The 16,586-nt window shown below is 38.7% G+C and overlaps 1 protein-coding gene across 1 annotated transcript in view; it reads left to right on the top strand.

Annotated features, from left to right (window-relative positions):
* Positions 1-16,586, top strand: part of DACH2 (dachshund family transcription factor 2) — a 433,454-nt gene that overhangs the window by 267,088 nt on the left and 149,780 nt on the right. The window contains 1 exon segment of the mRNA XM_074278216.1: positions 12,294-12,425. Coding sequence (XP_074134317.1) covers positions 12,294-12,425 — 132 coding nt within the window.

Below are 16,586 nucleotides of genomic sequence, written 5' to 3'. Positions count from 1 at the left end.
AAAATAGGTTCTTCTACAAATCTGTAGAGTCACACATTTTGAACTACAAAGGATCTTAAGAGGTCATCTAATTCAACCCCCATTTTTTATAGAGGAGAAAACTGAAACTTAGAAAGGTTTCACACAGCTCCTAAATGGCAGTTGGAATTTGAACCCAGGACCTCTCCTCTATGCCATAAAATCCTCCAGACACCCAGTTCTATATCTCATCATAGCAACAGTATCTATAGTTGTATCTAGTTGTTTTATTTGCAATGTTATTCTCTTATTCTCTTCTGCTAGCTGTGTGTGTGTGTGTGTGTGTAATATTTATTTATTTATCTGTTTATTTGTAGTCATATTATTAAGCAACAAGCTATAGAATTCAGAAGCTCCCTGCAGAAGGGGAGAAATTTCTTTGCAACCTCTCTTTCTTTTTTTTTTCCATTTGAATTAGATTGCTCCTTTAGCCCCTTGAAAGTATTGGGTGTGTATTTAGAACATGTTTGTTCTTCTTTCTAAAAATTGTTAACTGGACCAAGAGAGAATTTAGAAATCAGAAGTCGCTGGCTTTCTGGCAAACTGTCCGCCAGTCCTAGGGCTATAATTACTTTGCAAGAGGAGACTTCTCACCCCTCAATGACCTCTATTAATTATTTCATCTTTACCTATAATTTCCATGTACACTATGGTCCAGTAAAAAGAACATTGAGAAGGCCTGGGGTCAATCTACTACCTGTGTGACCTTGAGTTAATCACCTCTGGGCCTCATTTTTCACAGGTTGAAAATGTGAAGGTTGGATGAGATGGAATTTAACATCCTTTACAAATTGAATCTGCGATTCTTGGGCTATTCTGGCAAGTCCAAGTAATAGCACTTTGCAATAAAATGCATAGTGTTGAGAATTCTGTTCTACTGGGGCTAGCTTAAAACACTAATATTCTGTGATGTCAAACTAAAATACTTTCCACATAAAATTTTAAGTGAAAACATTTTAAGTGAAGGATTCTCAGCTTTTTTGTGTCAGGGATCCCTTTGGCCATCTGATGGATCCTATGAGTCACTTTCTCAGAATGCTCTTTTTAAATGGATAAAATGAAATACTTAGGATTACAAAGGAAACTTGTCATGGTTTCTTAGTGTAATTCCCCCCTCAAGTTCATGAACCCTCTGAAATCTATCTGTGGACCCCTTTGGGGTCTGTGGAGTTGTAATTAAGAACCTCTATCATTGATGCATTTTGACACCGATCAATTAAAAGCCATTGGGTTAGGAACTAGCCTTTTGCAGTCTTCTCTTTTCCTAGAGAATGGGAAATGTCCTGATTTTCATAAAAGGAATGGGAATGGAGCTGGCAATACATCACTGAGTAATCTCCTGATTAACATAGTGATACCAAAGAGTGAAAACAAGTTATGGCAGATGAACTCATTTTCTTTTATTAACAGTGTGACTAGACTGGGAGGTCAGGAGAATATTGCATGTGTAGGCTATCTAGAATTTAATGAATTATTTGACACAGTCTCTTCTGTTATTCTTGTGGGAAAAAATGGAGAGATGTGGACCAGATGTCAAAAGGTCTTGACATGTTAGAGGATTGGACGTAATCTGATAAGGTTTAACTTAATAGGAACAAATCCAAAATCTCGCCCTTGCATTCAAAAAAAACAACTCTCTAAGTATGTGATGGATGAGACTCTTGACTAGAAAGCAGGTTTTTTCTGTAAAAGACTTTGGGATTTTAGTGGATTGTGAGCTCACTGTAAGTAATATGATAGTAAAAATATTATTGAAGTGTTAGGCTGCATTAAGAGAGTAGTGGCATAATGTTCTTGGCTTTGAGTTGTGAAGATCTGAGTTCAGATTTTACCTCCAACCCTTCACTCAGAAGGTCACTTCAGTGGCTCTGTATGACCTTCAGAATCTAATAGAAAGTCATTTGCTCACCATTTCAAGGTGCTTACAACCTGGTCCCTTTTTACCTTTCTTATTTTCTTACATTTCCCTCCCTTCCTCATACTTGTCATTCAGTCCTTTTGGCCTCTCTATGCTGTTCCTCGTACATGTCTCCTTATTGGAAACTATTAGATTATTGCCTTCCTTCAGTGAGTCTGTTTTGAGCATCTACTCCATGTCTTATATGATACACAAAAAGCATAAGACATGGTTTCTGCCATCAAGCATCTTATCATTTCATAATGAGGACCTCATACATGCTTCGGCCAAGTTGTGAATCAGTGCAGAGTGGTAGGAATGATTAGAATAGAGGTGTAGCTTCCTAGGAGCATGATGATGAGCTCAAGTATGACGAAATAGTATCTATTAGCCCTGCTAATTGCAAAATTTATGGAGCAGTTGTAAATATACCTTTTTAGAATAGAACCTGAACAGTTCTCTGAGAAAGGTGGCATAGAGGTAAGAAAGATGGTATCATATGGGCTAGAGGAAGCTTTAGAGTACAAAATGGCACCATAGTCTTTTATTAATTGGCATAGGAACAGTCAGAGTCTCCTCATTTGCTCAGCTACTTTGGGTATTATGATCTGTGAATACAATTATGATTATTTTCTTTTGTCTCTCGGCCCAGTCCTTTGCCCTCTCCTGTATACTTGTGTTTTAACTTTGAATATGTCTGATCCTTTTTAATGCACTTTTTGTCCTAAAAAAGGAGAGCAGAAAATGCTATTCTGAGGGTAGACTAGAAGCACTTCGAGGACAAAGTTTTGCCTGATGTTGGTATTGTTCTTGCTCTTGCTCTTATTTTGGGTCTGGACTTCCCCTTTCACATAGTAGGCATTGGAGAGAAGTTCGTTATAATTGATAAAAATTGAATTCTTATGGAAAAGGATTCACATGGACAAAAATATTTTTAGCGGCTCTTTTTATGGTGGCAAAGAATGGGAAATTGAGGGAAGACCCATCAAGCGGGGAATGGCTGAACAAGTTGTGCCATATGAATGTAATGGAATACTATTGTGCTATAACAAATGATGAGCTAGATGATTTCAGAAAAACCTGGGAAGACTTATGTGAACTGATAAAAAGTGAAGTAAACAGAACTGAGAGAACAGTGAATATGGTAACAGCAATATGGTAGCAATGATTATTAATTGAGAAAGCCATAGTTATTTTCAGCATCCAAAGGATGGATGACAAAAATTGCTCTCCACCTCTGCAGAACTGAAAAGTACAGGCTGAAGTATGATTTTTTCCTCTCGTTTCTTCTTTTATGCAAATATGTTTCTCGTGGTTTCACATGTATAATTAATATTATATTGCTTGCCTGCTTAATGGGTAAAGGAAGTGACAAGAGGAAGGGAGAAAATCCAGAGCTCACAATTTAAAAAAGACAAATACTGGTAAATAATAAATTTATTTAAAAGCAAAAGTCTTTGAATACCATTGAATATGCTCTAATAATGGAGATGAAATCATAACCCCCAATCTTTTCATTGTTTCCCAGCCAAATGACTCCTTAGTCCTACTCCTGGAATAAAACGTTCCTTTGGTATTGTGGTTCTTGATTTTCCTTTTAGTCTCCTGATGAGACATTCTCACTGGCCCTAGAATCTGCTTTAATCTCTTCAAAAATATACATGGAGCAAATTTTATGTTATTTTATTTATTTTTTATATTTTTATTGAAGTTTTTTTTTCTTCTTTTTTTTTCCTGAGGCTGGGGTTAAGTGACTTGCTCAGGGTCCCACAGCTAGGAAGTGTTAAGTGTCTGAGACCAGATTTGAGCTCGGGTCCTCCTGAATTCAGGGCTGGTGCAAGGATAGTTTTTCAATTTTAACCCTTGAAAAACCTTGTTCCACTTCCTCTCCCTTCCCCCCCCCACCTCCCCTAGATGGAATGTAATCCAATATATGTTAAACATGGTAAAAATATATATTAAAACCAATATAGGTATATGGATTAATATAATTATCATACTGCACAAGAAAAATCAGATCAAAAAGTAAAAAAAAAAAATGAGAAATAAAATAAAATTCAAGCAAATCACAACAAAAAGAATGAAAATGTTGTTGGGATCCACCCTCAGTTCCCACAACCCTCTCTCTGGGTGTAGATGGCTGTCTTCATCACAAGATCATTAGAACCGGGCTGAATTATCTTCTTGTGAAAAGAGCCACGTCATGGAGCAAATTTTAAATAAAATTATATTCCTTCCTATTCTGAAAGGATAGCTAGGTTGGTATAGTGGATAGGAGTACTGGATTTGAAATCAGTAAAACTCATATTTGTGAGTTTCATTCACTCTGATCTCAGGCACCGAGTGGCTGTGTGACCCTGGACAAGGCTCCTTTGCCTAACTTCCTCTGTAGAAGGAAATGGAAAAAAATTTCAGTATTTTTGCAAAGAAAACTCCAAATGAGATCATAGAGAGTTGGATATAGCTGAAATGACTGAAACACAAAAATTCTGAAAGGATTCCTCACAGGAGAATCATTGTAACCGAAACACATTTTATCATTGTTACGCATTCTAATGTCTCTGAACAGCCCCATGTCTCACTTGTCTTAGCCTCTTCCTCTCCACTTTAGCACTGTCAAAGATTACTTTGTTCTCTCTCATTTTTAGCTATGAGTGATACTTGCTGAAGTGACTCCAGGTCATACAGTTGCAGGCTTCCCCTCAATTGGTTTTTGTTATTTTTGATATGGAAGTCTACAGTGAATTGTTAGTGAGTCAATATTTCCTCATCACTTTCTTTCTGGAATATGACTCTACTTGGTAGGTGACATTTCTGTGTGTCCTATGTTGTGGGTGGGCAGAACACCATCCTTGGAGTTTGTCTCTAGCAGGGTTAGAGATGGCCTCTGCTACCCAGTGACCTTTGGCAAAGCACTACGACCTTCGATCTTGGAAGCTCTTGTGTTGAAATGCCCTTGGGGGTCAGAGGTCTGACCCCCAAACCCTTCTTTGGTTACTGAGTACCCATGTGTGATTTGTATACTCAAATTTCACCTGGGTTTTCTTCCTAAAATGAGGTGTTTGGAATAGAGATCCTTGCAGGCTTTCAGTCTGGAATTTTATAATCTGTGAATGTCACAGACCAGTTGAAAGGCCACCTATCCTATGGATAACAAACAACGTGGCTGGGGCCTGTTTTTGTTGGATGCATATGGGATTTTCTTTTTAAAAGTTTTAGTGAAATCGTTTGTTTTTATCTTGCATTTATTTCTAGGTCTTCTCCCTATCCCCAGGAAGCCTTCCCTTTTTAGAATGAAAAACAGCTAAAATAAAACACTATAGGCACTGTTTGATAGTATATTAGCCCATGCAGACACTTCTCACCTCATGAAAGGGGATGCAGAAGGACATTATTTTCTGACACATCATTTGGGATGCCCTGCTCAAATGGGCATCTTAAATACCTTCTTTGAACAGAGGGAAGAAGCATCAGTCAAGGTGTTGATATTAGCCCAAAAGCCAATGCTGCTGTGCTTTTTCTTTTGTCCTAGCTATCAATCCTTCAATGAAGCATGATAATTGCCTAGCTACAAGGCTCTCCCCTCTCCAATCCATCCTCCATTTAGCTGCCAAAATAGTTTTCCAACGCAGAGTTCTGACCATGTCACATCATACTTTACTCCCATCCAGCTAACTGGTTGTTGTTCCTCATCTTCAGGAATAACTCTCAGGTCCTTTGCTTGAGTTTGAAAGTCCTTTTCAACTTGATCTCTTTCCCCCCCCCCTTTTTTTTTCTTTTCTTCTTGGCTGAGGCAAGTGGGATTAAGTGACTTGCCCAGGGTCACACAGCTAGGAAGTGTGAAGTGTCTGAGATCAGATTTGAACTCGGGTCCTCCTGAATTCAGGGCTGGTGCTCTATCCTCTGTGCCACCTAGCTGCCCCTTCCCCATTTTCTTGAACTTTACTTTATGCCCCATATTCTCTGATGCAGTTTCACTGGCACACTCACTTCCTCTTCTTTCTCCCAACCCCCTCTGGTGACAGCTGCCAGTTGGTCTTTGTGGGCCTATCTCCTGTCTCCCCATTTCCCTGGCTTCCTACAAAACTCTGCTGAAAGAGCACATTTGGCTTTTCTGGTCCTCCTGAGCAATAGTATCTTCTTTCTGAGAATATATCTGTCTGATCTCTGTCTTATGTTTGCATTGTTTTTCATAGGTTGGCTTTCCTTTTAGAATGGAAACTGAGGGTAGCGACTGCTTTTTTCCTTTCTTTGTGTCAGTGGTGCTTAGCATAGTATTTGACACATAGTAGCTATTTAATAAATGCTTCTTGATCAGCTTAATCCCAAGCATTTAAAAAGCATCCCATAGTCTGGGCTTGATAATGGACAGAGGAAGAAAGAAAAGAATTTTCCAACTGCATTCAGTGGAATCCATAGTCTCTTAGTAAAGGATATGATCAAAGTATGAACTCTCCGGTGACTCCTTGGCTCATCCAATCTGACAGTGAGCCACTTTGGCCAGCGAGCAAACATTTGCCCATTAGACTTTCCTGTGGAAACGCTTAGGGAGTTTGCTAGGTTGGGGATGGCTCTGAAAACCAGTGGCTACTTCAGTGCTGGAACCTTAAGTCAACGGTGAGACCACCTATCCTACTTCACACCCAGCTTGGCAGAGCCCATCCTCTGTAATATCAGCAGAGATAGATGGGCCTACCTGGGAAGTATGCCCTCTGCATTTGGAGGACTTCTTAGTTTCTAGCTTGATTCTAGCTGGGATAGAATAGGGAGAATTTTGGCAAATCGACTATATTCTTCCTACATCAAAACAACATTGCATGGCATAAATGTCTTTGGCTTTGAAATGGCATGGGAAAAATCACACTATGAAGAATTACGTCTGAAAACTGGGACCACCCAGGCCCTATAGCACTTCCAGAAGATCCTCTAGCTTCACATTGGCTTTTTCCAGAAGTGCCAGTGTTGGTATTTGAATCATCAACTCATGGAATACTGGTACCAACGGGGATCGGAAAGGATTGACTGGTTAAATCCTCTTCATTGTCAGATACATAGTTACAGCTCATCCAAGGCAAATTGTTTCTCTTCAGTAGTCCCGATGAGTTCTGGAGCTCTTAGATTACTGCTTCCAATGTTTCTTTCCATTGCCATGAGGAGTGCCCTCATGGCTTGCATTTCTAAGACAACAGCATTAATCAGCATTGGCAAGCTAATTAAAAACTGTTAATTATTATGTAAAGAAAGGTGGTGAATTTCCGATTCAAGTCTATACCACATCTAAGAGGTACAATTGCTACTTGCTCAGTACTGCAAAAAAAAAAAAAAAAAAATGTGTGCAAGACAGAGAGTTTCCCTCTAAGAGAGGGGGAAAAAGGTGTTCAAATAATTGTTTCCTTTTTATAAGAATTCACTGCTCTGAAATGACATTCACAAGTAATGCCCTTCTCGTATTTGGAATTCTGTGATAGTCATCCTTTGAGCACTCAGTAGTGCTGTGACCCTGGCAAAGTCCCTTCACTTCTCAGGCAGCTTCCTGGTGTTTATCTCTGATGTTATGCCAGAGGTGGTGTGGGAGATGAATTTTTGGTCAGGGCTTGGCTCATAAAATTGCCTATCTCTCAAGAACTCACATGATAGTTGTTGTAATAGGACTATCCTAAGAGAAGCCCATTTACTTTGGACTTTTAAATGTGTAGCTTGCATTGCATATAAAATCACATAAACAGGAATGAAAAATGGCAGCCTTGGCAACCTCTACCATGGTTAGATTCCCCAGGGTGGTAGACACGAACTTGTTTCGAAGGGCAACATTGGCCCCAGTAAGAGATGAGGATGCAAATACAGAACTCACTCGCTTAGGAGATACAACATGGCAGAAAAGGGAGATTGGCCTTGTTATACATCCTTTCCCTCTTAACTGGTGTAGATCTCTTGCCTTGAATGCCTTGTCTTGCTGTGGAATCAGTATGTGGTTCTATAAAATGTAGGTTTTGCAGACTGGGCCATCTTTTCTTGATTTTGGATTTCCTTGATTTTGGAGACTTGGAGGTGTAGGAATTCCCTCCATTCCTACAGATCAGCAACTAACCTGAAGCTTCTAGTCTGAAAGTCACTTGGCATAATGAGTTCAGTGGCAAAATGTATTCATGGTAGAATTTGTTCCCCCTTTCAAATTCTCAGGCTATTTACTTATGCTACAACAATTGTCAACTGACAGCATACCCCGTCCCTATCATCCACTGCGAGACGACTTTGCCGAAATCTGGCCAAACACAGCCATTGGGCGGCATCTCCCGCTGGACAGAGCTATTTTTAATCTGGTAGCTGCTCCTGGCCAGTCGGTCTCTGTTACGAATATCCAACAGTAAATAGGAATCAGAGAATCATGTCTATGCTGTGAGAGCTGACAGGGGGATTCCCACCTTCTCCATCCCTCTACTTTGAAATCCAGGCACATATTTTCCCCTTTAGGTGCCACACAGACTTCTCAAGTCTAAATGTTTTCCAAATAAAAGGCCTGCTCAATACAAATGATACCTGAATAGGAACCTGAATGCCACTTGTGTTTGAAAGCAAAAGAAGCCATATCTTTCAACCGCTGATTTCTGGGAAATTGCCATACTGGTGCTATTAGATTCAATGTGATATATCATGTTATCATTCCATGCTACCAGATGTTTTATCATTCCTGCTTTAGCACAATGGACTTGACCCAGAGCAGCTCGGTATGCAAATTGGGAAAGAGCAGCTACCCAGTGCTTGCCTGTTAGGCTGAGAGAACATGGCACATTGAGATGGCCTTTCATTTCTTTCTTCACAAGTTATTCATTGCAATGCCTTAACTGTTAATTTAATTAAATGTTTTGTTTTTTATATGAAGCCATATTGCAATGTGCTGGCTTTCCATTTCACTTAGTTAATTGTAAGCCTCAAGATTTGATTACTCATAGTTCCCCTTTAGTTAATTTACTTGTTCACAGTTTTGACAGCAAAGCTTTCAAAATAATATGAAAGGATGTACACAGTGACCAAAGAGGAAACTAGAAAATCACCTTATTCCTTGCAAGATAACTTACTTTGAAGCCCATTTTATGTGCATGTCTATACACATACACACCCCCCCCTCCCTTCCACCTCCCCAGTCTGGCTTCATGTTGGGCAAGCCCAATTATCATTAGTAATGGAATTCAGGGCTTGGAGAACACCATCTATTGGCATGCTCATGGTGAATCTCCCTAAAATGTTTTGTGTGTACTTCCCCCAAATTCTTACTAGATTTACTTTCTTGTCCAATCCTGCTCTCCACTCTTCTCATCCTTTTCTGTATGCATCGGCTATGTTATATACCTCTGTCTCCCTCATCTCTACACACCATTTTCATGTACATTTGCTAATTCTTTTCTCTTTTTCCTGCTGTACAGAGTTCACATAGAGGTGAAACACTTGGCCGCCTGGACAGAACAACAGGGCTCTGGCCTAGGGTGGAATTTAATGATTCTTGCTGGCCAGATACCAAATTGTGTTGTTTCAGCTTCATGGTAGAGAATCAGTTCTGTCAGCACCCTTTATACATAAACTGAGTACTTTTCTCTGTACAGTATTGGTTCTTTTCTCTGTTTCTTAGCTGGTTGGTCATTTTCTTTATGAAGACATGTTCAGATGTCTTTCAAGGAAAAGTTGAAAAGAGGAATCAAAAAAAAAAGAAAAGAAAAGAAAGAAAAGACAGATTAATTTAAAAAGAAATACAGATTGGGAAAATTAGATGGAAGCCAGATTATAGAGACCAGAAGACAAGAGAGAGTGAGAAGAGAGGACGACGCAGGACAGTCTTGAAGTTTGGAATATGGATGATTAATGAGCAAGGGAGACTTGAGGAGGAATGATAAGCAATCTATACATGAAAACATAGTATTTCAAGACATTATATAATTAAGACTACTTCTGCAAAATCTCAGGAAATCATTTAAATTGCTTAAAGACATTAAAAATTTAATCCAGCTTCTGTCAAGTCTCCCTCTGTTCTCTTTCTTCTGCTGGTGACTCTCTCAATATTCTCCTTTATAAAATGAGAGAGTTGGACTAGATCTAAAGTCTGAAAAGTGAAAAAGAATTTTGAGATCACCTAGTTGTACCTCCCAATTTCATAATTTCTTAGGAAACAGGCCAAAAGAGATGGAATTATTTGCTCAAGATCACAAAGGAAGTAAATAGCAGAATCAAGATTTTAACTCTTTTTAAAATTCTAATTCCAAGACTACTGTCCTTTCTATGATGCTGTGCTGTCTCAGATGGTAGGATTCCTTTGTCTTTTCATCTAATAGGATAATGTGATTCTTGACTACAGTAATACTCTTGGGATCCTTTTTCTAAAGGTTACTGGATTTTTTTGTCAGCTACATCATACACTTTTGAGGGCAAAAAGAAACTCACATTTAGAAATTACTATTCACCACTGGAGTACAAACTATATGGTGAATTATACTTTCTTAATTTTCCTGCCATAACTGAATGAAATAAGATATTTTATCTGGTTTCCCCTAGTCTGTCAGCTACAGGGATACATTGTTCTTTTTGTTATAGAGAGATTAGTCACAAACATTCGTGAAAAAGTTAGGTGGAAAAAAATCATTAATAGCTATTCTAGTTAGTGTCCTCTTCTGTGTGATCAGTCATAAAAAGAGACAGCTGTAAAGGTACTGTAGACTTGAGGTCCTCAGTTTTGGTTGGACTAGATCGAATTATTCTGTTTAACTCTTTATCACTTCAAGAACAGGCCTCTTTGTAAGACTAACCAAAGATAAATGAGCTCTGGCAACAAATTCTGTGGAAACACCTAAGCTTGGCACATTATGCTATGAATTTCCATTCCATCACTTTGGATGTGCTGTCTTTGTCTCCCCAGCTTCATGATTTGCTTTCTGCTGATTCTCACAACTGTGATTACCTTCCTTAAACCAGTCATATTGAGAAAGAAGCATACTTTTTCATGAGACTTTAAAAAAAAACCCAATACTGAGGATAAATTTTAGAATTTAGGTGTAATTTTGCAATTTCAGCATATGATTTATCTAATACAGTATTATTTTTTCCTTCAATTGATACAATTTAATAAAATTACTACTTTTGTACCATTGGCTTTGGTTTCCCCTTTCCCTTCTTTCAATCATCTTACCCAATCTTTCATTTTACCCATGTAGTCAGTGAAGGTCAACAAGGTAATATGTCTTTTTTAGGGTCACCTCAGAGAGTTGTTGTGAGGAAAATAACAGCATTTGAAGAGGTTTTTCTTAGTATAAGTTCTTTGAGCTCAGTGGGGATGTCATATTTTATATCCCTCGGGAGCTTGTTATAAATGTAGTGAATGTCAATAAATATTTGTAATCGGTATTAATTTTTTATCATTAATTCCTCATACTGTAATAATAAGCTCAGTTGAGGCTATACATCCTTTGTAACTTGAAATATGTTGTGGATATTCCCAAAAAGAGGTGCTTGCTATCTGCATTTGTGAATATTTTTCTGCCTTCATGGTAGAACTTCAATATTTCAGTGGTTCTATGATCTCATCTACAGGATTGATCCCTCCATTGTTTAGACTATCCTTTTACCATGTTTTCTTACTGTGTATTGTGTAGTTCTTGTTCTGTGATTTTTTTTTCTTTTGGGGGTCTCAAGTAGTTTTTATTTTGGTTTTTGGTTGATATTCTTAGCCCCCACTCTTGAGGATAAGCCAGTTCACACTATTCATCTTTCCACAATCCTTTTTCTATGTCCTGAAAGGTTGATTCTTTAGAAACTGTGTTGTTCTCTGACTGATGGCCATTAGTCAGATGCAGGATGATTAGTTGATGGCCTTGGCAGCAGCAAGTAGCTTCGCTTCAATGAAAACTTTATGCTGTTTTCCAAAGATGATCCAGTCAGAATTCCCCTGGTAGTAAATTGTAGATCACTCCTGTTCATTTGCAGTATTTATATTGTTGGACACACTCAATGAAAATGCATAAGAAATGATGTAAAGCAATTGTTGAGCGACATTGTCAACCCCTAGATTTTACATTTGGACTATGCCACATTGCTAACTTATTGTGGAGGCATTTTGCAGACAAGCTTGTTTTTAATACCTTTCTTCTCTGTGGTTTCAGATTTATGTAAAAGGATTCTTTAAGACTCTCATTTGAAAGATTAATGGAGAAGTGATCAAAGAAGTTCAAAATAGTTGGGGTTTTTTTGTTTTTTGTTTCTTTTTTTTTTGAACTTTGAATTGCGGCTTCTATTTGACTTCCCGTTGTTCTTAATTGGATTGTAGGCCAACAAATGTACCTTCCTCCGATATTTTAAAAGAGAGCCCATATTTGAATTGTGGCTATTTTGATTTTAGGTATTACAGCTGCTGCCATGGCCGAGGCCATGAAGTTACAGAAGATGAAGCTCATGGCAATGAATAGTCTCCACGGAGGTGGAAGCCAAAATGGAACCGAGTCAGAAAATGAAGAGCTTAACTCTAATGCTGGTAAGTGGCATCTACAGAATGCCAAGATTGCAGTTCTTATCCATTGATGGTGGTAGTGGAGGAAGATTACTGCCAATGTCTCCTCCATTCATTTTCCTAACTTGTTTATAGAAACCACAAAAATTATCTGGCTATTCCATCCCTACTTTCTCTGTAGAATAAGTTTTCTAGGCTTGTTTTTCCAGGTTGTTTTCCCAACTTCAGAGGACAAAATGAAGAACCTTTGATTCCATCCTTAGTTCCAAATGTTTTGGGGTGACTGGAACATGATTTTCTCTTATAATCACACAACCCTCTTAGGATATCCTGTGCAAAGGCAGTCTCATTTTGATCAAATTTGTGTTATTCACATTGTCTATACACTTTTATAACTGAGACAAGTGGGAGAGAAAAGAGGAACGATGGCTATCTTCCATGGAACGTGACTCTGTGTACTCCTCTACGCTGATTTCCAAATCTTCAGATGTTCTCAAACTAATCTCTATTGCCCAGGAAGATTTCCTAGAATCTGGCATTCTATTGGAGGACATTTTTTGTTATTGCTGAAAGAAATGTGGAGAATTCCATTCATTCTCTCATTTTGACTTCTGTATCGGGAACACCCTTTCTGCAGAATTACCTTAACCTAATATCAGGTCTTCTTTAACATTAACAAGACGATCCAAATCATTTGAAATACAGATACTTATTTTGAGGCTATTTTTGAACCCAATCACTCATCATTTCCTTCTTCAGCCACACTGAAGAAAAGCAATCATCATCAGTACACATAAATGTATTTATTATTGTTTCTCCTTGTGTGGAATGCGGACCTAAGTATTGTACCAGTTGTGTTAAGACTGATACTGTCCTTGGCATGAGAGTGCTTAGAGTTGAATTAATGTAGTTAAAGAAAGCAGACTTAACATCAAGTAGGTATTTAATCATAACTCCTACCTTTCAAAGTCTGCTCTAATGGAGACCCTCCTTTTCCTGAAAATGATTCTTTAAAAATATTAGGTCGTTAGCTCTGTCACCACTGAAGGTAGATTACTATGGTACTTGAATCAAGAATATATTTTTTTCTAACTGAAACGCTCTGAAAAGTCTGAATAAGTATTTTGCCCTTTTGCTATCTTCCCCATGGACTAATGTTCCCAGTATCAGCGCGTTGGCCACTACTAAGAGAGATCAGTGACAGAGCCTATCTTCTTTGCTCTCAGTGGCAGCCACCTTTTATCTACCTTAAGGAATGATAAGAAGAGTGAAAAAGTAGATAGAGATTGTGAGAGTAGATCACATTAAAAAAGATTTAGGGCATTTTTGTACCCTGAACGCCTATTAGGTACTCAAAGGAAACTGAGGAATTCCACAGAAAATCCAAAGGAAGAATAGTTCTTTAAGGATATCCCAGGGGATAATGAAGAAGTGTCAAGTCTATTTGTACATACACAGTCCAGTCATTGGGAGTCTCAGCCATACTTGGTCCCACAGAATTATCTCTGATGAACGTAAGCTTGCTACCTATTGGCCTCTTTCACAGCTCCCTGCTCTCTCTTCTCCCACCAACATCAGGGAGTTCTGAGACATGATCACCACAATTTTAGGTCATGTATTATGATGACTATCTTGGTGAAGTTGCAGAGAAAATGCTTGGAATGAAGAAAAGATGATTATTGCATACATGCTTCCTCTGCTTTACAGGGATAGAGTATTCTGGGATTCCTTTGGACTTAAACACCATACTGTTTTTCCTCTAGTAGACAAGGAATACTTCTAGTAGACTTTTGAATTGGTGTGTCCTTAAAATTCAGTTCCCAATCCAAGACAGCAATCAATCACCTCCATATCAAATGCTTACTAAATGCTAATCATCACGGCTGAACACAAAAGAGATACTTCATTAGGGTGTAGAGAGGGCTAATTTTAGTATTTGTCATAGGGAACAAACTCTTGGCTACAGAAAACCTCGTGGTTGCCTCTTAAGCCTCCTGGCATAGGGTGACCTGCCCTAATTTCTGTGCTGTGCATAACGGGGGGGGGGTGTTATTTTGTTCTTGGTGTAGCTGTTTAACATACTCACTGAGCTCTCGCCATATATCCAAGCACTATCAGGTGCAGTAGCCATCTTCTACTTCCTTGACCATCCAGTGAAGACATTCCTATTTAACCTCCTTAACCTACCTCACAGGGTTGTTGTGAGAAAAATATTGTAAGTTTTGGAGTGCTGTTTCAACCTGAACTGTTTGTTAGCTACCTTGTGAGATTCAAAGATGTAAGGGCCACACACCTGTCTTTATGTATATGCTGTAATGAGGGAAAATCTCTGCAAGACAATGAAATGGGTGCTCAGTGTTCTAATGGGTTGGCATTGCAGTGGATGGAAGCAAAGAAGGATATCCAGAGCTAGGGCTCTCAGGAAAAGATAGCAGGGAGAAGGCAGCATATGAGCCATGCCTTGAAATATGGTCATGTGACCAGACTTTTGGGCTAAGTTGGGAGCAGGGACCTTTCAAGCAAAGGGCAGATGATCTCTACAAGATTTGGGAAGTGACAAGTCTAAACTTCATTGCTAAGAGTCCGGGACAGAAGCTGGAACTATAATAAGGGTGGGTTGAAATTGGTCCCATTCTGAGCTTACCCTAAAATAGAATCATGAAGTTGGTTTGTGGAAAGAATCCTTAAGCTTGTTTTTGGGTTGTTTCCTTCCTTTTTCCTTCCAAAAAAAAAACAAAAAAAAACCCAAACCACAAAAAAGCCCCAAACCAAAGGTTGCCTGTCAAAATTGCAGCAGAGAGTTTTGTTGATACAAAATGACTGACTCATCAGCTTAAATAAAATGATCATCTATTTAAGTATGAATATTAAACCAAGTTGCATTAATAGGGTGTGTGTGTGTGTGTGTGTGTGTGTGTGTGTGTGTGTGTGTGTGTATGTGTGTGTTTGTGTGCGCGCGCATGTGTGTACATTAGAATTGACAAGTGATGTATGTATCCACTTCACCCAATTTATTGTGGTCAGGTGGATATTTTATGAGACAAAGAGACAGAGACTGACTATTTGACTTCTCCTGCATTAGAGCCACATTGGTGAAGAATTGTTTAGCTTCTTTGTTTTTATTTCTGGTTAAATCTGAGTGAAAAATAGGATCATTTTTGAGGAAAAAAAAAACTCAACTAACACAAATTGATCTGTGAATATCAAGATGTGTAAATAGCCTGTCACTTAAAAACAACATGCTATTTATTTTTTCTCTTTCTGCCAAGTCCTCGCAATAACCTTTTATCCCAGTTAGCTACCTCGTCCCATCCCCTCTCGTTACCCAGGACGGTCTGACACAGGCACCTACGCCCACATCCATTCACTCCTTCCACCATATTTTCCAGTGGTATGGAAATTCCTCTGTTGAACACCTGAATCTTGGCATTTGACATTCAGCTTTGACCAAATATGTAAGCAAACTGTTGAAATATTCTCTAATTCTCAGATCAGCTTCTCTCTCTTGATTCACTTATTTCAAATAAGCCATAGCTGGAGGAAATTTACCAACCCATATACTGAATGAAGCTGTTGCCATGACAGGGAAGATAATCTGTGTGACGTTGAGACACCTGCACGCAGGTTAGATGCGGACCATTGATAGGTGGCGACCCCATCAGGGTAAACTTGCTGATGATTTGCTTTATGGGAAAGCTTCTGTTTCCTTTGGCTGTTTGTTTTAATCTTATATTTTGTAATGACTGAAGGAGTAGAGGTATGAGAGTGGCCTGAAAAAGCAATTGAATTCATAATGTTCAGAGGGAAAAGACAAGATGACAAGGAGAGAAGATTCGCAAGGTAGGCCAGTATTTTCTCCTCTAGTTTCTTTGATTGGAGGTTGTGTTTAATAGCGTCTCTAATGGCTGCAACATGACTCTGCATTGAGATTTCAGCATGAATAACAACCTGTTCGTGTTTCATTGAACTCCAAATGAGAAATTCTGTCTTTTATTGTTTTAGGAAATTAGTCTGTGTACTATTGCTCCTGGAGCTTTATAATTAATCACTAAAGGTTATGGCTGTGGAGAGTTTGTGGGAAATAGATGCCTGAATGATTATAATTGTAGCTGTCAAATCAGAAATATAGTTCCACGGCAGCGGGCTTTATTTTTTTTTTAACCCTGTAACAAAGACTGAGAGGAT

The sequence above is a fragment of the Sminthopsis crassicaudata genome, chromosome X (genome assembly GCF_048593235.1).
Source record: "Sminthopsis crassicaudata isolate SCR6 chromosome X, ASM4859323v1, whole genome shotgun sequence".
NCBI classification, from domain to species: Eukaryota; Metazoa; Chordata; class Mammalia; order Dasyuromorphia; family Dasyuridae; genus Sminthopsis; species Sminthopsis crassicaudata.
The sequence above is the reverse complement of the archived record's forward strand: the minus strand, read 5'-3'. Positions and strand labels throughout refer to the sequence as shown.